We start from the raw sequence: 22,603 nt of genomic DNA, 5'->3' as shown, positions 1-22,603 counted from the left end.
ACATCTATTATGTTACACTGTTTTTATTACTTCTGGTTATAGTATGTTCGCTTTGAATCCCTCCTATGTATACTGTCTTGTAAAGCGCTCTGATACCCCCGGTCTAGCCAGCGGTATATAAGACTCATATAAATAGGATCATTGGAGACTCAGAGCCAGATGTGTACCAAATCCCAGAGTTTCTCTGCAGTCCCTGGGCGCTCTCTTACACAACTTCGGCGCTGTGTCTGTTCTTTTGTGGGGATACCCTTTAGTAATCTACAATTGTTTCCTGGATGCCCTTCGCCACCACCTCGCTCAGACTGCAGCAGGCAGTAATCGACCAGGGGTCCCTGGAAGCAGGAAATCTTCTGTAGAAACAGTGTATGCATGGGTGGCCCTGACCGTGATCAGTGCTGCTGGAGATCACAAGCTGCGCACACTCCTGCCGCCTGCTGTTGGACTCCAGCATCACAGGTTTTTCTGCATAGGAAGGAGGACTTTCACGGTGATTTGATGCCTCCCTGAAACCCATAATGCACTAGGACAGGGTTCTGCAAAGTCGGTCCTGGCTAGCCGGGTCCATGCCAGATTTTTAGCATATCCGCATTTAGAAACCAGATGTTTCAGAATTCTACATTTTTCTAAATGTGGATATGCTAAAAATCTGGCATGGGCCCGGCTCTCCAGGACCGACTTTGCAGAACCCTGCACTAGGACATAGACCGCACCTCAGATTGTTTTTGTACACCATTGGGTTTGAATGCGTTTGCTGCACCACTGCGCACTGAAGAAATACTTTTCTTAGGATGACAGGGATATTGATATATTTAAGTCCTAGAGTGCTTTTCATGAATATTGATCACCTGTGGACCGCACTGTTGCATCCGGTCGTAGGAGAATGGCACATTAACGAGATGTTTGGGGGAGTTTCTGAGAAATATATATACATTTTTTTTTTTTTTGTGTGTGTGTGTGATATTGTGACATAGTGTCCCTCTTCCAGTAATGAGTTTCAGTGTTTGCATCAGGTTTGTGGACTCTTGGCGCTACAACATTGAATAACGCAGAGTCTCCATCTGCTGAAGACCACAGTAACTTAAGGGTTTGACTTCAACAAAAGAGAGGTCCCTCGGGTAGCTCAGCAGGAGCAAATCCCCATTTTTGTGTCCTCCAAAGACTCCGGCGGTTGATACCAAGAATCTCCTGCCCTCAGTGAAGTCTGTACCGAGGCTATGGCTGCACCTCTAGTTTCCGATGTAAGCTTAATGGACCAAGCACAGCACCAGAGCCTGGATCAGAGACTATCCACCTGCACCATGAGGATCTGAGCCCCCTGCTTATCGACTCAAAAGGATCCTCCTCTCCAATGGAAGGAATGTCCATGACAACACCGTGCCCTGACCGAGGTACTTCCTCAAGGAAGGCACAACAGCTGGCACTGGCCACTTCTAATAAGGCAGTTGCCGGAAGGCACTTTCAGTGCTGAAGACCCTAGAATCCTAGGCACGGAGCCTTAAAGCGCGGAGGGAGCTGCAGGCCTTTGGTGCAGGGGTAAACTCTGAAGCTAAAGAGAACCTCAACGTAGCGCACACCATAGCAGGAGGCTAGTAAACAGCCCAGTGCTAAGCAGAGGAGTACGTACATCAACCCTGGTACGCCTTACATTGTCACTCTGCTCCTTGCAAAATGCAGCCATTGCCAAAAAAACACAGGCTCACTTTTGCCGATGCTGCTTTTGAGGAACCTGGGGCCTATCCTTGCCCAAAGAAGAGAAGAGTGGACACTACCACAACACCAGTACAAACATCTGCATCACACTCCTTCAGTCAGACTCTGCCAGGGCCTTTCTGCAGACCCGCCGCGTCTTCATCAGGACCCAGGGCCAACCGACCAGCAGTTAGACGCCTGGCATGATTCCGGGTACATCCTCAGAACAGTGGTCTTTGGAGTCGCATTCTGCCTCCCAGGCCGCTTTAGTCATGACCGCAGTGCACCATGATCTACCCAGGTAAATTGATAATGAGACAGTCTCCTCATTGAAATTATTTTCAAGACTGATCCTACTACAGTTTTTGCCTGTGCTCAAGACCATGGCAAAGTGTTCTAAAGATAGTTTCAGTGTCCCAGTTGAAATCAGAATACTCTTCAAATGTTAAAGAAAAGTTTAAGCCCCTCCCCAAGACCCTTTGTTGAGCAGGTGCCACTGGACTCGTTCTGCACATGGACACGTAAAGGGGCCCTTAAGTAGGGGTACAGGTAATATTCCACCACTGGACAAGGAGGGATACAAGGTTCATATGGCAGGAAAGCCATGAAAATAAGGGGAAGGCAAAGGAGCACAACCTAATGGTATAGTGCCTCCTCAGTAGCCCTGTTAGGCCCTGATGATGGACGTCAGCTGGAGGGGATGGAAGGAAATAATGCAGGAGTGGAAAATTGATTCCAGTGCCAGCATCTGGTGAGCCTTTGACATAGCTGACGCTGCACCTGGGCGGGTGTATGCCGGCATCCTTCTGCATCCCATGCTTGACTCATGGCGGCAGACTTCCTTTCCGAAGTTCACTAGCACCTCGTGGGCTTGATGCTTGACAGCAAGAATCTGCCCAGGAAGCAGGAGAACGAGATGCTCGAGAAAACAGTTTACAAAAAAAGGCACACTGACACTGCTAAAGCAATGCGTGTCCTGCTGCATCAGAGATGGTTTTCTGCGAATGACAAACTTGTGCAGCATCCACCATTCCTATACAGCAGCACTGACTGCATCAGGCATTTCAGGGTGGCAGGTACCAAGCGAGGCAGAGGCTGCGTCAGAGTTAATGGCCATGCCTAGACTAGAGGTGCCCAAGAACAGGCACCTCTGCAAACAAGCGCTGACCTGCTTCTAGCCGCCCCCTCCACCTCCTGACTGGATCAGTAGGTCCTCGCTCCACCTTTGCCTTGACTACTGTCTAAAATGTCACACCAAACTCCCACACCAAATCACAAGAGTCGCCTCAGGCTGTTAATGGAGGAGGTGCACACTCGTTTTCAAAGAGCACTGCTTACCTCCTCATTAGCAAGAATGGCGAAGCAGCGCAGCCCATCCCCGATCGCTCAGTGAGAGACTACATGGCAACCCTCGCCTCAAGGATGCTTCTACATTCCCACAAGTCCGCTCACTGCCAGTGTCTCAAGTGTGTGGTAAGTGGCGTTCAATTCAAATTCCAAGTGCCACCTTTTGTGATCACTACAGCCCCCAGAGTGTTTACCAAATGTGCGGTGACCGTGCATCTAGAGAGCGGTCATATTCATGTCTTTCCAGACCTGGGTGACTGTCCAGTAAAGGTATCCAGTCCTGCACAGTGCCTCCCTCTCACTCCCAAACTATTCTACTCCTTCACCAATTAGGATTTATTATTAGAAAAAAACAACAACTGTGTCTGCAGCAGACCCAGGCTTTCCTGGGAGTGGCACTTAATGCAATCTCAGAGCAAAGCTTACCCCAGCAACAAGAGTGAGGGCATTCCAAAGGCTGCTTTCCCTTTACCCACATGCCTTGTCCTCTGTGACAGTCAAGATGGACATTACAACTTTTGTGAATGAAGGTGCCTTGCATTGAGTTCTGAACGCAATAATGCACATATGCCCTCTCCTGGAACACCTTAGCAGCCAGTGGTTGCAGGCAACTGGAAATTGGAAATATCTCGTTCAGCACAGATTGCATTGGTGGAATCAGCATACTTGTTACTGGCAGGTCATTTCTGATGGATACATCTTCTGGCAGGTTCCATAGATTTTAAATACTCCTTCCAGGCTTCAGAGTGGTTCGGTTAAACCTTTTCCCCAACTGTGACTCTTTGGTGCAGCTAGTTGGTGCCACACTGGCCTGTTAGAAGTCTCAGCACTGTTCTTCCCCCCCCCCCCCCCCCCCCCCCCCGCCCGCCCTGCACAGTGAGCTTGACCACACCGGTGGCTCCAACTCGGACACTTCCTGATGTCATGCATCCCTTGGCGGTGGCTCCGTCACATTGGGTTACGACAAAAACAGCCATTTCCCTGTCCTATGTTTGTTTGGATTTTTTTTTCATCTTCTGCAAAAATCTGTATGGGAAGAATATCATTTATCTAACAAAGCAGAAAGTCAAATCTTAATTTAGTGATGAACTTTACTCTTAGTGATGAACTTTATGCCGTTCCTTGGAAAACTGTTAAAATGTAGTTTTCATACATCCTTAGCAATTTTGAAGTCCGTGATTTTTTTTTTTTTACTCCTTTCAAGTTGGATTCCAACCAGGCCACAGTAGGGAATCAGTGGTTCTATCCGCTCTGGATGTTCTTCACCATCTGGTAGATAGAGGTGCTGGGGCACCGGTAGTCTTAGACACCATAGACAAACTCGGTCCTGGGAAACAGCCCTAATTGCATCAGGCCTGGATGGATACCTCATCAAATGGATAACTTCCTTTTTATCAGATCAACAGCAAGTTATTGCATTATCAACATTCCACTCCTCACCGTAGCAGCTAAACTGTGGCGCCCATGGGGTTCAACTTTATGCTGCCTTTTAACCTTTACATTTTGCTCGTCGCTGCTCTCCTACGGCCACTGGGTTCTTGTAATAGATGTATCCGGATGTGTCACAAATTCAAATGACCCTAGCTCAGGACTGTCCAGAAAGGACTGCTCGGTGCCTCATTTTGACACATGTCGATAGCTTCGAATTTCCTGAAGTTGGATGCATGTAAGGCTGAGGAACTGCTTGCGCCAAACACCACCTCATTTTAGCTGATGGCCCACAGACTTGAAAACATGCAACACGCTTCATCTCCTTACAAGGCTGTATGTAATACAGGCATTTGATTTAGACCACACGCTCTCTTGAGACTCAGATGTCAAAGGTACCTAGCCTTTGGTGTGGCTACTTAAAATCATATAAAAACATTTACCCTGTACAAACAGCAGTGGGCACATGCCAGTTGGTAATGCCACAGAAATCCAGGCTTGATTAGCCCAAAGCTTTTTTTTTATTTAACAGCCCCTGGAACACTCTTGGGTCGTTTACAATCTTGTGATAACGTGTAATTAATTTTTCCAATATATATACAGGGAGTGCAGAATTATTAGGCAAATGAGTATTTTGACCACATCATCCTCTTTATGCATGTTGTCTTACAGCTTGGAGTATAGGCTCGAAAGCCTACTACCAATTAAGCATATTAGGTGATGTGCATCTCTGTAATGAGAAGGGGTGTGGTCTAATGACATCAACACCCTATATCAGGTGTGCATAATTATTAGTCAACTTCCTTTCCTTTGGCAAAATGGGTCAAAAGAAGGACTTGACAGGCTCAGAAAAGTCAAAAATAGTGAGATATCTTGCAGAGGGATGCAGCACTCTTAAAATTGCAAAGCTTCTGAAGCGTGATCATCGAACAATCAAGCGTTTCATTCAAAATAGTCAACAGGGTCGCAAGAAGCGTGTGGAAAAACCAAGGCGCAAAATAACTGCCCATGAACTGAGAAAAGTCAAGCGTGCAGCTGCCACGATGCCACTTGCCACCAGTTTGGCCATATTTCAGAGCTGCAACATCACTGGAGTGCCCAAAAGCACAAGGTGTGCAATACTCAGAGACATGGCCAAGGTAAGAAAGGCTGAAAGACGACCACCACTGAACAAGACACACAAGCTGAAACGTCAAGACTGGGCCAAGAAATATCTCAAGACTGATTTTTCTAAGGTTTTATGGACTGATGAAATGAGAGTGAGTCTTGATGGGCCAGATGGATGGGCCCGTGGCTGGATTGGTAAAGGGCAGAGAGCTCCAGTCCGACTCAGACGCCAGCAAGGTGGAGGTGGAGTACTGGTTTGGGCTGGTATCATCAAAGATGAGCTTGTGGGGCCTTTTCGGGTTGAGGATGGAGTCAAGCTCAACTCCCAGTCCTACTGCCAGTTCCTGGAAGACACCTTCTTCAAGCAGTGGTACAGGAAGAAGTCTGCATCCTTCAAGAAAAACATGATTATCATGCAGGACAATGCTCCATCACACGCGTCCAAGTACTCCACAGCGTGGCTGGCAAGAAAGGGTATAAAAGAAGGAAATCTAATGACATGGCCTCCTTGTTCACCTGATCTGAACTCCATTGAGAACCTGTGGTCCATCATCAAATGTGAGATTTACAAGGAGGGAAAACAGTACACCTCTCTGAACAGTGTCTGGGAGGCTGTGGTTGCTGCTGCACGCAATGTTGATGGTGAACAGATCAAAACACTGACAGAATCCATGGATGGCAGGCTTTTGAGTGTCCTTGCAAAGAAAGGTGGCTATATTGGTCACTGATTTTGTTTTTGTTTTGTTTTTGTTTTGTTTTTGAATGTCAGAAATGTATATTTGTGAATGTTGAGATGTTATATTGGTTTCACTGGTAATAATAAATAATTGAAATGGGTATATATTTGTTTTTGGTTAAGTTGCCTAATAATTATGCACAGTAATAGTCACCTGCACACACAGATATCCCCCTAACATAGCTAAAACTAAAAACTACTTCCAAAAATATTCAGCTTTGATATTAATGAGTTTTTTGGGTTCATTGAGAACATGGTTGTTGTTCAATAATAAAATTAATCCTCAAAAATACAACTTGCCTATTAATTCTGCACTCCCTGTACAGTCATCTGAGCAGTATCGTGCAATAAACACAATAATCCGCAGCCTCCCATATACATCTACAGGCATTTCACCTTCTGTGCTTTAGACCCTGACAGCAGCTACTAACCGCATCCCCTGCAAGGGCTGGTTCTTGGTGTGGAGCTGGTATGCTTCGTGTTTTCATAAGCTTTGCTCATGTTACATATCTCCAGAATCATTCATTGCAATCTCCGACACACCAAATACGATCTAAGCGGTCCCAAAATATCTTTAGGTGTGGTCCGGATCGATTGCAGCGCCATATGTTCCTTCAGTTCCATCACACATGGCTGTGTCCCTCAGCCTGTCCTGCCCAATATACACCAGGCCTCTCGTCCATGTTCTGTCCAGTCTGCGTTTCGCCAGTAGTGTTAATAATGCAGTTAAACATCTAGCATAAAACAAGGTATTTACCACGTACCAAGCAGCAAAATCAAAGGTGCAACGTACTCCTTCCTAGTAGCTGTAACCTCGGCATAGTATGTGTTGTAGGAAACTTCCAGGCGAGGTGCGTAAAGTGTGCGGGGGTGAGATGCAATAGACGTGTGGTGTGTTCTATTCAGCTACTGAAAGTGTGAGACTGGTTTGGTCTGTTTGCAGCAGTATTGGCAGGACTTTGCCGGTGTCCGCTCCCATTCTCCAGACCTTATCATCGACAGTGGTGGAGGGTTGGGCGTACAGGCCCATTCCCTTCTCCTTGTAGACTCCTTGTGCGTCAGCGGAGGAGACACTGCAGGTTCCTTTGGTAAGGATTCGACGAATGCGTTGACCGCCTGGCCCATTCTTTAGGAAACCAAGATGTTTAGGGTGGACAGACATTTCACCCACCTCGGCACTGCCATTAATGACCAGTTGTCCCATCTGCGATACCACGGACCTGACCATGGGTGATGCTAGCAGAGGAATAGATCCGCAGCCACCTGTTGGAAGGAGATCCGAGGCGATCCGAGTTCTGGGTTCACCTGTGTCAGTCTGGCCCCTTTCCACTGGCAGGTCTAGAGACTGACCTGACTTCAGCCATTAATTGCACAGGGTGGCTGTGCAGAAAAGAGTACCCCTGAGGATAAGACAGGGTCAGGTATTTTAAGGTGGGACCGAAGTACTCCAGTTTTAGTTGGTTTCCAGTTCAATTCAGAATAACTTTTACACTCTCACAAAGGTACACGCGGCTGTATACCAACAGAGCCCCTTTTTAACATGCAAAGACTTGATGTATCAGTCTTGTGGAAGTCTTGCCTCTCTTAAACAGCTCTTACTGATAGTACCTTTTACCAGAAAGGTCGTTGAAGAAGGGGAAGTGTATTAAGTACTGTACTCCCTCCATACTGCCATTCCTTTACAACTCCTATTGACCCCAGTGCAGGAATTCCATCAAAACATGACTTCAATCAGTAAATCCACTCATTTTCCACTCTGACTTTTAACCCTTCGTTCTTCATTTAGCACCAAGAAGCGTTAGCACACTATAAACAATGTTAACATAGTATATATTGCAATCCCCTGCCCCAGAACTGAGAAGTTTGACCCCTTGGAGACTCTGGTTGCGAGTCAGATGCGTTGGATATGGAGGGCAAGGACTACGGCCACATGGAGAATGACACAGAAGATCATCATCTGCTCTCACCATCGATGCCAGCATTGACTTGGGCTTGCAGAATGCCAGTGGCCTGGATACTTTACCAAAAGGTGTTATTTTTTGGACCCCTTTGGCCTTGTTTTAGTGAAGGTTTATGGCAGTTGTTTGAGAGGCAGCGGAGGCCTTCGAAGTTAAATTGCTTTTTGGTGAAGTGAAATCTAGCTTTCTAATGGAAATATTGCAATCCTCTACAGGTTCTATGGAGACTGTGTTCCTATTCAGCAAAGCTCTCTGAGGGCCTTTAGTTGCTAGGTGTGAAAGTTCTTTTCAGGCCAGCAGTTCACAGGCGGGTCACCTGACTTCCCAGGCTTCCTTCGGGTGACCGGCACTTTGTGTCCTTCCACCCGTCACCAGGAGTCTAGTGGTTGGCGCTAGAACCCACACGCCTTCCCCATGGCTCCCTCAAATGGGAATTCAACGGGCTTCATACCTTGGGCCGTGAAGTTTTGCGTCTAGCAGCTCGGCTTTCTCATGGGAATGCCACTTGTCTTTTAGGTCAACACGTCCAGTTGCTCCTTGTTAGTTCAGCTTTTTTCTCTACACAGAAATAGCATAAGTTTGTTTCTAACACTTCCATTTGCTTTACGTCAAAATTGTAGTGCTTCTTGGAAATTAAGTGCAGTGTTGCAGTGAAAACGAACTGTGATTACATTTTTTATTTTGAAACGATATAATAAAAATCTTTTTTCTTTTATAAAGTAAAAAATAAAAATCACTTTTAGAATTGTTGCCTTAAAAACTATTCCAGAAGACATTAAACAAATGCTAAACTTCCCCGTACCCTAAAATCCCCTGCCTGCCACTCAGTGCTACCTTTCCCTGAACCATAAACACCCTTTACTACCCGTTAGCGCTAAACTTTCCTGAACCCTTTCTAAAAACCCCTTAAAACCACTTAACACTTTAAATGTCAAACCATAGACTTGTACATCAAAGTTTTAGACATGAATATTAATTGTCCTAAACCCCAAAGTCTACCCTATGCGTTAACTCTATACCCCTTACTCTGTCCCCTTAAAACCTTCTTCCCCGTCACACTATTTTAACTTCAACTGGGAAATAAAACTTTGGATAGTATTCATTTTTTAAAGTATGTGTTTTTAGAAGTATACATTGGGAACTGTTATTTTCGCAGTTCTGTGGCACCACTGACCTGACCGTGCCCTGTAGGAACATACAAAACGTACAAATGTAAGCCTGCCAGGACTGAAGTCTTTGTCTCACCTGGTGAACGATGGGCTAATTCCATCAAAAATTATCCTTAGCAATGGGTTTTTTTGGACTGAGAAGTGCTCATTCTGTGGGTGCAGCTGGCACCGTGTCTCGGAGTCATGGATGGGTGCCACTGGATTTTCAGGGATGTCGGGGTTATACCCCTAAGTACCCATCTTTCTTGCCGTTCACGGTCTGTACATTTCACGGGCCCAGACTGTTACCCTTCCAACCAAAGCAGATGAATGTCAGCATAGGCTGCATTTTAGATGTGCGGTGCAGCTGAAGAGGTCTTTGTTAGCCTCGCTGGAGATAAAATGGGCGCGGCACTTATACCTTCATTATTGCACATAGTGTTAGCGTTTGTATTAAGATCTGCTATGCCTTGGCCAAGAACAGCCTGCGGGAGGGCATTTATGCCCATGCCTTCTGGTTGTAGACATATGCCAGGTAGCTATGCGGCAGTCATTGCATAGTTTTGCCAAGCGCTACAGCCTGCATCTCAGGCAAGCAGTTAGTATTTTGCTCAAACTGTGTTGCACGAGTCCCTTGGCTAGCTAACACTGTTTATCCCATCTTCCAGGAAGGTACTGCTTTGGGGCTCATGTCTGAGGTGTAGAGTCTCTGGGAAGGCATATCAATCAGAAGAAGTTACTGTGATAGGTAAATACTTCTGCATCTCCCGGGTGCTGCATCAGTGGGATCACCATGAATGCTTGCTTACTCTACCAGTACATGTTCATTCTCCATCACATACTTGTTAACGCTTCACAGCTCTACATATACCCTTACCTCTCGGTGGAAACTACAATCTGAGACGGAGTCTGTGTCCTGGTGTGTGGTGGATTTTAGGAGCGATATTACTTATATTCTTGAAACCAAACTCCCCCTCCAAAGAAAAGCATGTAACACTCCCAACACTAGATGCCAGCCAGTGAATCTACAGCAATAGAGGTAGCAGAGCTTCTGTTGCAGCTGAGAAGCTGCTTCCTCACTGATGTTAGTGGTAAAGCCAGACATGTGGAAAACATGGTTTAGACGGAGCTCAAGGCACATGAGGCTATTGTGAAGTGTGTATTTCGGTTTGCACGTATTCTATTGTATTTTATTTGCACTCACTTTAAAAATCATTAAATATTTTAAATGAAATGCAGCAAAAAGTGCTTGAGCTGGGGCTGAGTTTTGAAATCCGAAGCCAGGGGAGCCGATCTCTGAGGGGATGGATCTTGTTATCTGTGAGGTCCAACACTAGCACCGCAGGTGTGTGGCAGGTGGGTCGGTAGAGCCGGGAGTCCTGGCTGCGTCCCGGGTTAGCCGTGTGCATCAGTGGTACCTCAGACATTGCATCTTCAGTGAGGGGCCGGTGTGTGTACGAGTGTCCCACCCCCAGCCTCTGCTTGCAAAGAGCAGTGAGAGACAACCCGAGTGGGTGTGAAGCCCTTGGCAGCTTGACCTGGGAATCGGGGCCGAGAGGAAGTATTGGGAACTCTTGAGAGCATGGATGGGTCTCGCTGCTCATGTCAGTGTCACAGAGGCCTTTGTTAGTCCCACCATTGGGTACTAAACTGAATATTTCATATATTTCATTCAACTTTGCAAGATATTTGGGAAATGGTTGTGCATAAGACGAACGAGGTTATCAAGCACCTGTTTCGTGGCCATTGAAGAGATCTCGCGCACTTGTGTTATACATTAATGTAGTGTTATCAGACATCGACCGCAATAGTGAACATGTGAGGGTTTTTGTTAACTTTTGCCTTTTTGTTAGGTGGAAAAGTGAATTGATCGAGACCTCCTGAATAATATCTCTCGAAATTGGGGTCCACGTTTTGTCATGTTTTCATATAAAGTGTTCAATTAGCAAGGTGAAAGCAATGTCGGTCACTGAAAGGGCTGCTCAGCAGGTTTGCATGTTTCAACCCCTTCTCTGACTCGGGCTTCTTCAGGGGGACAGTGTTGGCTTTCTTTTCACAGTTGTCGGGATTGCCTCTCATTGCTGGGCGGTTCTTCTATATTGCATCTCATTGCTGGGCGGTTCTTCTATATTGCCTCTCATTGCTGGGCGGTTCTCCTGTATTGCCTCTCATTGCTGGGCGGTTCTCCTATATTGCATCTCATTGCTGGGCGGTTCTTCTATATTGCCTCTCATTGCTGGGCGGTTCTCCTATATTGCCTCTCATTGCTGGGCGGTTCTCCTATATTGCATCTCATTGCTGGGCGGTTCTCCTATATTGCCTCTCATTGCTGGGCGGTTCTCCTATATTGCCTCTCATTGCTGGGCGGTTCTCCTATATTGCCTCTCATTGCTGGGCGGTTCTCCTATATTGCCTCTCATTGCTGGGCGGTTCTCCTATATTGCCTCTCATTGCTGGGCGGTTCTCCTATATTGCATCTCATTGCTGGGCGGTTCTCCTATATTGCATCTCATTGCTGGGCGGTTCTCCTATATTGCCTCTCATTGCTGGGCGGTTATCCTATATTGCCTCTCTTTGATGGGCGGTTCTTCTATATTGCCTCTCATTGATGGGCGGTTCTTCTATATTGCCTCTCATTGATGGGCGGTTCTTCTATATTGCATCTCATTGCTGGGCGGTTCTCCTATATTGCCTCTCATTGCTGGGCGGTTCTCCTATATTGCCTCTCATTGCTGGGCGGTTCTCCTATATTGCCTCTCATTGATGGGCGGTTCTCCTGTATTGCCTCTCTTTGATGGGCGGTTCTCCTGTATTGCCTCTCTTTGATGGGCGGTTCTCCTGTATTGCCTCTCTTTGATGGGCGGTTCTTCTATATTGCCTCTCATTGATGGGCGGTTCTTCTATATTGCCTCATTGATGGGCGGTTCTCCTGTATTGCCTCTCTTTGATGGGCGGTTCTCCTATATTGCCTCTCTTTGATGGGCGGTTATCTTATGTTGCCTCTCATTGCTGGGCGGTTATCCTATATTGCCTCTCTTTGCTGGGCGGTTCTCCTATATTGCCTCTCATTGCTGGGCGGTTCTCCTATGTTGCATCTCATTGCTGGGCGGTTATCCTATATTGCCTCTCATTGCTGGGCGGTTCTCCTATATTGCCTCTCATTGCTGGGCGGTTCTCCTATATTGCCTCTCTTTGCTGGGCGGTTATCCTATATTGCCTCTCTTTGCTGGGCGGTTCTCCTATATTGCCTCTCATTGCTGGGCGGTTCTCCTATATTGCCTCTCTTTGATGGGCGGTTCTTCTATATTGCCTCTCATTGATGGGCGGTTCTTCTATATTGCCTCTCATTGATGGGCGGTTCTTCTATATTGCATCTCATTGCTGGGCGGTTCTCCTATATTGCCTCTCATTGCTGGGCGGTTCTCCTATATTGCCTCTCATTGCTGGGCGGTTCTCCTATATTGCCTCTCATTGATGGGCGGTTCTCCTGTATTGCCTCTCTTTGATGGGCGGTTCTCCTGTATTGCCTCTCTTTGATGGGCGGTTCTTCTATATTGCCTCTCATTGATGGGCGGTTCTTCTATATTGCCTCTCATTGATGGGCGGTTCTCCTGTATTGCCTCTCTTTGATGGGCGGTTCTCCTATATTGCCTCTCTTTGATGGGCGGTTATCTTATGTTGCCTCTCATTGCTGGGCGGTTATCCTATATTGCCTCTCTTTGCTGGGCGGTTCTCCTATATTGCCTCTCATTGCTGGGCGGTTCTCCTATGTTGCCTCTCATTGCTGGGCGGTTATCCTATATTGCCTCTCATTGCTGGGCGGTTCTCCTATATTGCCTCTCATTGCTGGGCGGTTCTCCTATATTGCCTCTCATTGCTGGGCGGTTCTCCTATATTGCCTCTCTTTGCTGGGCGGTTCTCCTATATTGCCTCTCATTGCTGGGCGGTTCTCCTATATTGCCTCTCATTGCTGGGCGGTTCTCCTATATTGCCTCTCTTTGCTGGGCGGTTATCCTATATTGCCTCTCTTTGCTGGGCGGTTATCCTATATTGCCTCTCTTTGCTGGGCGGTTATCCTATATTGCCTCTCTTTGATGGGCGGTTATCCTATATTGCCTCTCTTTGCTGGGCGGTTATCCTATATTGCCTCTCTTTGCTGGGCGGTTATCCTATATTGCCTCTCTTTGCTGGGCGGTTATCCTATATTGCCTCTCTTTGCTGGGCGGTTATCCTATATTGCCTCTCTTTGCTGGGCGGTTATCCTATATTGCCTCTCTTTGCTGGGCGGTTATCCTATATTGCCTCTCATTGCTGGGCGGTTCTCCTATATTGCCTCTCTTTGCTGGGCGGTTATCCTATATTGCCTCTCATTGATGGGCGGTTCTCCTATATTGCCTCTCATTGATGGGTGGTTATCCTATATTGCCTAGATCCTAATACTCACTTGTTTGGTCTCTTACAATCGTGCTACTGTCCTTTATTACAATTTACGGTGCCCCGTGTTCTGTTCGCTCATATCTTGTATTTTGCACGTACTTCATTTGACTCTCGAGTGAGCTTAGTTTTCCGCTTTTCGGTTTTTAGCTGTGCTTTTTAACCAACTTGTGTGAGGTCCTGCATGGATTTATTCTCCATCCTGTGTGTGTGTGTGGTCCCTGTCCCTCCATGTCCTTCGGGTGTTGGTCTGCTTGCCACCTGCCCCAGTCTTTGCAGAGGCTCTACATGCACGAAGCTGTTTCCCTTTCCTTTTACTGGATTGTTTCCATGGTCTCCCAGTGACATAATGTGCTCTTTGTTTAACACAACTGGAGGCAGCACCTTGGCTCAGGGCATTTTATCAAAGTTCCTACGCAACATGTGCCATCATCCCAGTTTATTTCTGCCAAAAAAACTTTGTTTACTTTATGCCAACAATTTAATTTTATAAAGGACTGAACCCCAATCAGATCCAGAGCCTTCTCCGAATGCTTCAGAACTGGCCACTTCCCATGAGATGGCGGTGAAGATTATTTTGTTTCTGGTACACAAGCCAGTTGAAAGGGTTGAGTTTAGGATCGTTTTCAACAGATCCTCACATCCTCTTCCTCGTTTAAAGTTCGAGGTGGAGCGTTTCAGTCTGAAGAGTTTGCCACCACATTTATGCCTTGTCTGCGAAGTGCAAACATTGCTTTGGGTGCAAGCCTCAACTGTCTGGTCGATCAAGGCACCATAATTCTTAGGTGCGGAGTGCTGCACAGAGACACACTGACTCTGAGGTATGTTAATGCTTAATCTGTTCCGACTACCTAGAGGTATCCATGGGATCCGGCTGGCAAGCTGCATAGGTTTAATTGAGGGAATTGGCGGTCATTGGGCCCCTCGCCCCTGCTCCCTTTTTGAGACCCTGAAGATACCCTTTCCTTATTCAGTATTCCTGCAGTGCTTGGAAGTAATGTGTGCTGACATACAATGGGAGGGAGCCCATCGTGTCTGTGTTCTTGCACAGAGTGAGTGTTGGCGGAGACCCCGGCTGAAGCGACTTCTGTGACCACCGCTCCCTCAGCTGGGACTTGCCTCATGCTGAGAGTCACAGCAGCACATTGAGGAAGTCTGCACAAAGTTAGCTCATAGTATTTTTTAAATCTGTCCATTTAAACTTAATTCTAAGGTTAGAGTGATCATGCGAGGACTTGATGCGGATTGCATCTTGTAACCCTTCATCTCAACCCGGATCTGTCCAGCAGCGTTTGCCCAGATGAGTCAAGTGCGTGTTCTCTGCTCCTTTTGTTGGTTGTCCAGGCGGTTATTCTTGCTCTTATTCTTTATATGCATTTGACGGCTCTGGCGGGTCCGTCTCGTGACGTGTAACTAATCAATGTACGTCATCGGAGGTCTGGGATGCAGTTTTTCCATTGCTTTCTCGTAGGCGCATGCGGTTGAGTGGTGGTGTCTTCATCTTTTAATGATAGCCTCACTGCTGGTGTGTGGTAGAGCTGGATGTGAATCATTTGCCCTATAACGTATTGTGAGGTCATACCCACAATCCCTAACCAATAGCCGTCGATCCTGCTCTCCCCAGAATGTCGACCTCCTCCGCGGCCGCGCACAATGGTCTCAGCAGGTGAATGTATCCGTCTTCGAGGGAGAAGAGCTCGAACACCTGTTTCAGGGCGCCTCGCATTGTCTTTTTTTTTTTTTAATCTTTAAATATTGTATTTATTATTTTCAAGCATTCTTTTCAAACCTAGGCATAAAGTATACATGGTACCATAATTAATCAATAAAATCGTTAAACATAAACCTAGATTCCTCAATCTTTGCCACTTGACTTTCGATGGTTCCCCCTTACCGTTCCAAAACCCATAATGTTCATAAGTTCAATCCCTCCCTCCCAAATATTTTGGTACCTTAGTAGCGCCCCCCTCTTTGTGCATAAAGTTTTTCCTTTCATTGAACTCGATTCATGTTTAGCAACCATAATTTATATGATGGAACTTTGGCAGTTTTCCTTTGTTGTAAAATTTATGATTTTGCTATTAAGGATACGTAAAAAATAAAAAACGGATAAACCTGTTGTTGCTGTATTGAAAGATTTGGCTGAGAGCTAATTCAGAAAAGTGCTCCCAAGGCATAGGGAGCTAAAAAGACCTGCAATTTGTCACTAAGCAAAAGGAAGACTTTCCTCCAAAAACAGGCTGAAGCAGGGTATGTAAAGCCTACATGGAGCCACACATTGTCATAGGTGCTCTTGCTAATGGGTAAAAAGGGATCGACCTCTGGTTTCGGTGAGATGCCCTTGTGAGAGCAGCGGTCAGAGACTGATCCCAGGGCATTATTATCTACTGTGCTAGAAAGCTAGACTTGACCCTAGATTTGTAGTATATTTACTCTGACGAGGCCCCTGCTAAGGGCTGGGGATGTGTAGGTTTCCTACCTGCTTTAGCCCTGTAAACCAGTGGTTCTTAACCGTTTAACCTCTGTGGACCACCACTTAATCATTCTGGGGTCCATGAACCACAGGTTAACAACCACTGCAGTGAACAGTCAGCCAAGCTTTAGAAGAATGATTTATTCTGTCGGCAAATCCCGTAGCAGACACTGGTCAGGTGCAGACTTCCAGTAGGCCTTCCTAGCGGGTTTGTTTGTAATGGTTGCCCTGATATTAGTGGCTAAGACAAAGCCTTTTCTTCACACTGTAGTTGTGGTTGTTACCCCATCATACTTTAGGTTTTGAACCCAAACGAGACATTTCTATTGTCTACAGCCACAGTGTAGCAGGGGGACGGGTTTATCCCTCTTGAGTGACCTATTGATATTACAATTTCTGCCGATCGTATAGCTGGCTGCTTCTTTAAGCAATCTGTAATCTATTCTCTGTGTAGCTTTTGAAGTTCTGCCTTTTCCTACTTGTCCCACCATGTCACGCCTCAATCAAGCAAGATTGTTTGAGCATTGGACCTCGTAGTTCGTTCTAGTTTAAATTCTCAGCTGTGTCCTTAAACTCTCCTTGCAGTCAAAACACTTTCAGGTGAAATCGATTTTATTGATTGTCAGCTTGGAGCACTTTAGAATGAGTTTTGATTTGAGCCCGAAACCTCACGGGCTAGATAGTGCTAGGGCGTGATGAGTAACTGCCAGAGGTCACAGGAGTGCATCAAGGGAGGTAAGAATGGGTGAGATTACTGCAGCTCCGGATCCTGCCTCGGTGTAGTCCCAGCATGCCTCCAGACTAGGCCATGAGCCTTCTCAGCCCTTGGGTTCAGATAGGGGTGGTCTGAGGAATGTTGTCCCCTCTAGGCACCTTGCCTATAGTGCAGTGGTAGGATAAAGCTCAGTTGCCGTTTTTATGCAGTTTCAAAGTATTCAACAACCTTGATTGCTACAAAAGTATGAGCTCCCCCACGACAGTGCAAATTTATGCCTCACTGACGTTCCTTTAACTCATAAGGTAGAATTAGTGAGATTTTGAGCAAGTTTTATTTGCTTTGATGTGATCATACAAACCTTTTCGACATCCTGTGATGTAGAAACTTGTATGACCCCTATGAAATCGGACATGGCTTGCAAAACCTTCCTCAGCACTAAATTATGGGGGTGACCTAGAAGTGCCATGAGAAGGACTTCTACACTTGATTCCTTGGTGTGCAGCCTGTAACACCAAGTTTGACAGCTGGAGCTTCCACTTATTACTTAGGACCTACTTAAGAGTTCCTCAAAGCCATTTCTTTTGTATGTGGGTCATATTTCACCCAAGTAGCTGCCTCACACAGTGGATAGTCCCAGAATAAATTATGTAGAATTTTCGTTTTTTTGTTTTCTTTTGAGATTGTAGGCTCCGAGTGGAGTGTACTGAAATTCTAGTTTGTTGAAGTTGGTAGAGCTTTGAGAAATGTTCGACTTTTTGAAACTTGTTCATGGATTCAGAAAATGAGGTACCCAGGTGGTGCCAGGCTTTTTTCTCAGCTGCGCTCTTCTATATTCATTATTAATATAAAACGCTCTGAGTGTGACCATCCTGTATCGTTTTATTTTACTAACTGTATGGACTGCTATTTGATGCCCTATAATCAAAGATGTCTATTTCTATTTTGTACTTGTTACCTTTGAAGTAATACAATTAATAAATGAAGTCTTAAAACAATATGAAAAGTCCAGACTTTGACATCATTTCACCGCTCAAATCAAATATGTTTCGTGAAGGTTTTTATCAACTATACAATAAACCTAAGTCAAACTCGATACTAAATACTGGGATGATCATAGGTTAAAAGACTAAAATTTAACTGCTCTTCATCTGTCTCCATGCTATCGATTCTCTTGCAGAATCAATAGAAAAAAGAAAAATGCAATGCTGGTAGAAATATGGGCCATGTTGGGGAATGTCTGACCTTATTGATTTGCTCCAGGAAGTATAAAACAGGCTGGATGTCAGTGCCATAGGTTGACTTCTCCCTTCTCATCTTCTGTGCAGAGTACAGCCGGTTTGAAACAAAGATTCACGACCTGCGAGAGCAGATGATGAACAGTAGCATGAGTTCGGGATCTGGATCACTGCGGACGAGCGAGAAACGATCACTCTACGTTAGGTGAGTGCTGGGCCCCTGGCTCGGCTATTTTCCTTTTGGTGACTGTTCAGGTCGAGATTAGAGCATCATATAGTGTCATACTAATGTCTATGTTTTTTTGGCGTTTTCTCTCATTTTTACATCACTCACCACTAGTAGTTCTCTGCTCCCGTTTATCGGCTGAGCTCATTCCTTCAGTTTTGTCTGCTGCCTGTGAAGGTAGCATGTCTTCCATAAGAAAGTGTTGAGTTTCAAGCCCTACTCATGGTCTTTTACCTGATCAGTCTTGCGCAGATCGCTATGAGTTTGTATTAGCCTACTTTTGGGGGTGTCCGTACCCTTTCATCGTGCTTCAGTGGGGGGGAGGGGAATGGAGTTGGGGGCTGTTTTGGTTTACAGAGGTTTAGTTTTGTATGTTCACATAAAACATGCACATTCTGATTTCTCTGTTCCCTCTCTTTGTGACACTAGCAGGGTTTACAGTCTGTGTGACATGCCTGTTTATATATTAGTTTGATGACCTTGGCAGTCACGCCTATGTCTCTGAAATAGCTCATAAAGCAATCATCTGAATCCACCTAGGAAGTCCGGTGTGCCGTCCTTATTCTAGTATAACCAGTTAGACTGATGCTGTAGCAGCAAGGGTGAAAGAGAACTCTATTCTGCATTGGGGGAGGAAGGAGATGTAAAGAGGATATAGTATATGATCTCAATAGTTCTCTTTTATTCCTTAAGAACTTAGGCCATCGTTTTTGTAGTTCTATGTGAAAAACCATCGCTTGACCTTCCTCAATAATAGTAGACGCTAGAATAGCTCCCATACTTAAAAAGCAATCAACAATTCCAGCAGTCACATTAAAGAATAATATCCAAAACATCTCATAAGAGGTTGATATGGATTGCTTAGAAAATATTCTTTCTCCCCCTCAGTGGTATCTCAAGGTTTATCACAATGTGTACGATTCCCCAGTGCGCGGACATTGGAAGGAACTCTGGTTCTCTATGGAACCTCCTGCGCTCACATAGAGGGCTGGAGGCGTCACCGCGCCAACTTCTAGGTAATGTTGCGTGCTCAGGTGAAGTAAGTCATGGGGTTTTGTCTGTAACCCCTGAGAGTTGGGGAAAATGAATGTTGATAAACATAAGGTATAGTCAAGGGAAACATTTCTAAGAAACAAGTGTGAATTGAAAATGATCCGCGCACTAGCAAAGCTTGTCCCTCTCCTCAGTTGTCGCATTGTTCAATAACCTTCCATGGTTTCCAGAGCATCATCCTAAGCGTCCATTGTACTGTTGTCATCAGTAGAAAGGAATGCTAATAAATCATGACAAAGTCAAAATATCTCACATGATTCTTAAAGTCCTTGGGTTCTCATGTTTAGAGTTAAAAAATCCAAGTATTTTTGCTCAAAACAAAAAGACTATTCCAACATTGGATTCCCACCACAATATGGTTCCTGATTATTTGATTGTGCGGTGAGAGGGCTTCTTAAGATTGTCGACGTGTTTCGACCCAAATTGTTTGTTCCACATAACCTCCTTAAGACTACCTCAAAGGTGTGCGAATGAAGGCTGTTCACCTGTTTCTTTTTTAGAAGACAGAGGCACTATTATTTGGAACATGTATGGTGCAAGTGGAAATACCCATTGTGCAGGGTGATACCTGTTGGGTGGGTCATTTTACCCAGTGCTTCAGAGTATTCACCTCAAAATGGTAAAATACTTGATGGGACCAGTCACACACATGTGGCTTTGGGGATTAGTTTGGTGTGTCTGGACTAACACCTCCAGGGAAAAAGTCTCTAATATATTGCTGAGTGTGGATCAGGGTTTTCATACCTGAAGCATGTCTCTCAACTTGGCACATAATTCATAGATAGATGTTTCCGTAAAAAGAGGAAATTCTCACATTCAGGAACCTGCACAGAGGCTGTTTGAGGACCCAGTGGGTGGCCAGCAAGTCACCTGACCTGGAAGATCTACTACAGGGCCAATTGTTTATGTAGAGCATTGAAACTGCCATTCAGTCCAACCCCATGATTCTCAGATGACTGGGTGTAACTCCCCTATGTGGGACACCGGTGCGTTGTTTGTGAGGGGGTAACCTTCAGCTTCTGTAAAATTGGAAGACAGGCATTTGAAGGAACCATCTGCATCAAAGAATACTTCAGCCCATATCTAAATTATCTTTTTGCCAGTCTTTAAATATATCATTCCAATATAAATGCATATCTCTGAGAATTGGGTTGTTGCTTGAGGGGTGAAACCCTACTGAAGCAACAGCCTCAATCCTGGTCAGGGTGAACTACAAAGTCAATAAATTAACCTGTGCTTATCCCCCCTGTAGCTTGGCAGAAAAGCAGTCAGGCTTAACTTAGAGGCAATGTGTAACTTATTTATGCAGCACTCAAACAGTAACCAAGTGAAGACGCAACACAAAAAAAATCCTACTCCAATTTAGAATAAAATAGAGTAAAATGTAATAAATTATTTCACACCAAATCTAGTCTGTACAACTGAAGTTATGCAATCTTTGCTTTATTGATTGGATTGAAGGAAATCTTCATGTTTCAGACTTTTGACTCAACAGGAGAAAACTGCCATTGCAGAATCTGAAAGCCTAAGTGTTGGAAAAATTAGCATATGTCTATCTGGGTGTATCGAGACCAATATTGTTTATCTGTGTGTAAATAAGACACCCCACTGTCAGCATGCAAGCTAATGGGTGTGCTGTCGAAATCGAGTTAGTGACCATCCTCTGTTAGCCTTTATATGTTTCTTAAGATATCATCTGGACGTTAATGCAAGGACTGCTTGTGAGACACTTGTGAACATGACATCTCGGTGTTGGCTACCTACTTCATTAGGACTGAAGACATTTTCTGTTTTAAAAATTAGAGAAGCTGCAGGCACTTTTTCACTTAAATCCTCAGATGGGACAACATGTTCCCCACTGGGATCTCAACTCACTTCTAGGTGGCTTATTTTTTTGGAATAGGGCTTTCATTGAAACTGGCATAAGACCAACAGGCAAGAAACATGATCTATCATTAGCACAGGGCCTGTTGTGTTAAAAAAATATTGCGCATATGGACCAACCTTAGGTATTGCTTTTGAGAATGATGCCTTTACTAGCCCTTTAGCAGCTGGAGAACTCAACGTACTTCACGTGCCAAGCGTTCCCAGATAATCGGAATTATGAATTGGCTGGAATAGCCGATTAGAAACCAGCTCTACTTATCTGCAGTGATTTACACTGGGTGAAACAATGTGCAGGAAGGGCAGACTAATTCAAAGCAAAATAACCCACCAACTACTTTTTCCAGGCGAAGAGTTCTTTGAATACTGCCTTATTTTTCCTGTCCGATCTGCGCCCCCTGAAAATTATAATGCTACTGCAGCCAACCTCTGCTGCTCCAGAGATAGTTCAGCCTTAATCCTCAGCACCTTGTCCAGTATAGCTACTGTATTCTCAAGGATCCAGTTTTCCAGTTTTTGAAATGTTGCAAAGTTATAAAACACCAGAGCGTCACCCAGCAGGTGAGTTTCACATACCATTCTGGCAGTACGCCCAAAATCCTTATACCTTCATCAAAGCCATCCAAAACCCCCCCGACTTGAAAAGGACTTAGGGCCATATGTACGAACACATTTTCCCATAGACACAGAATGGGTAAAACCCTTTGCTACATCTGGCCCTTAATCTCTTTGGAAATTTAGAATACATGGCAGTCCTGGAGTATGAATAAAAGGCAGTTCCCTCACAAGTGCTCAATATCGTGAATCTCATGACTTTAATGCAGCGACTCTCTTTCACTCTGCGAGGACTCTGTGTTGGCTCCACCTCGTATTCCAGACACCCGTCCATCACAATGGATGGAAGGGGGAACAATTTCCGCTCCAACCTGTTCTCTTTATACACGACCCACCGGGTAATAGGGGGGCAGACCCTGGAAACTGTGGGGCCAGCCAGCTTCAGGATCTTAAAGGTCCCACACACAAGGCGGATCGAGGATGAGTGTCGGAAGATTAAGGTTCTTGAATGACAACCGGGCCAGATCTCCTCTATGCCTTCGAAACCTCAGCGTGTAGTGATGGCCGGCTCCTGTCAAAAGCACTGGGTAGTGAGGGAGAGAGTTGATGTAG

The 22,603-nt window shown here is 45.4% G+C and overlaps 1 protein-coding gene across 12 annotated transcripts in view; it reads left to right on the top strand.

Annotated features, from left to right (window-relative positions):
* The window catches only part of DLG3 (discs large MAGUK scaffold protein 3), a 1,213,683-nt gene that overhangs the window by 1,000,476 nt on the left and 190,604 nt on the right, over positions 1 to 22,603 (top strand). For all 12 annotated transcript variants that reach the window (XM_069209533.1, XM_069209549.1, XM_069209524.1 and 9 more), the window contains one exon: positions 18,364 to 18,478. In XM_069209533.1, coding sequence (XP_069065634.1) covers positions 18,364 to 18,478 — 115 coding nt within the window. The remainder of the gene's footprint in view (positions 1 to 18,363; positions 18,479 to 22,603) is intronic.

This window comes from Pleurodeles waltl, chromosome 2_1, assembly GCF_031143425.1.
Source record: "Pleurodeles waltl isolate 20211129_DDA chromosome 2_1, aPleWal1.hap1.20221129, whole genome shotgun sequence".
Taxonomy (NCBI): Eukaryota; Metazoa; Chordata; class Amphibia; order Caudata; family Salamandridae; genus Pleurodeles; species Pleurodeles waltl.
This window is presented reverse-complemented; position numbering and strand designations above follow the sequence as displayed.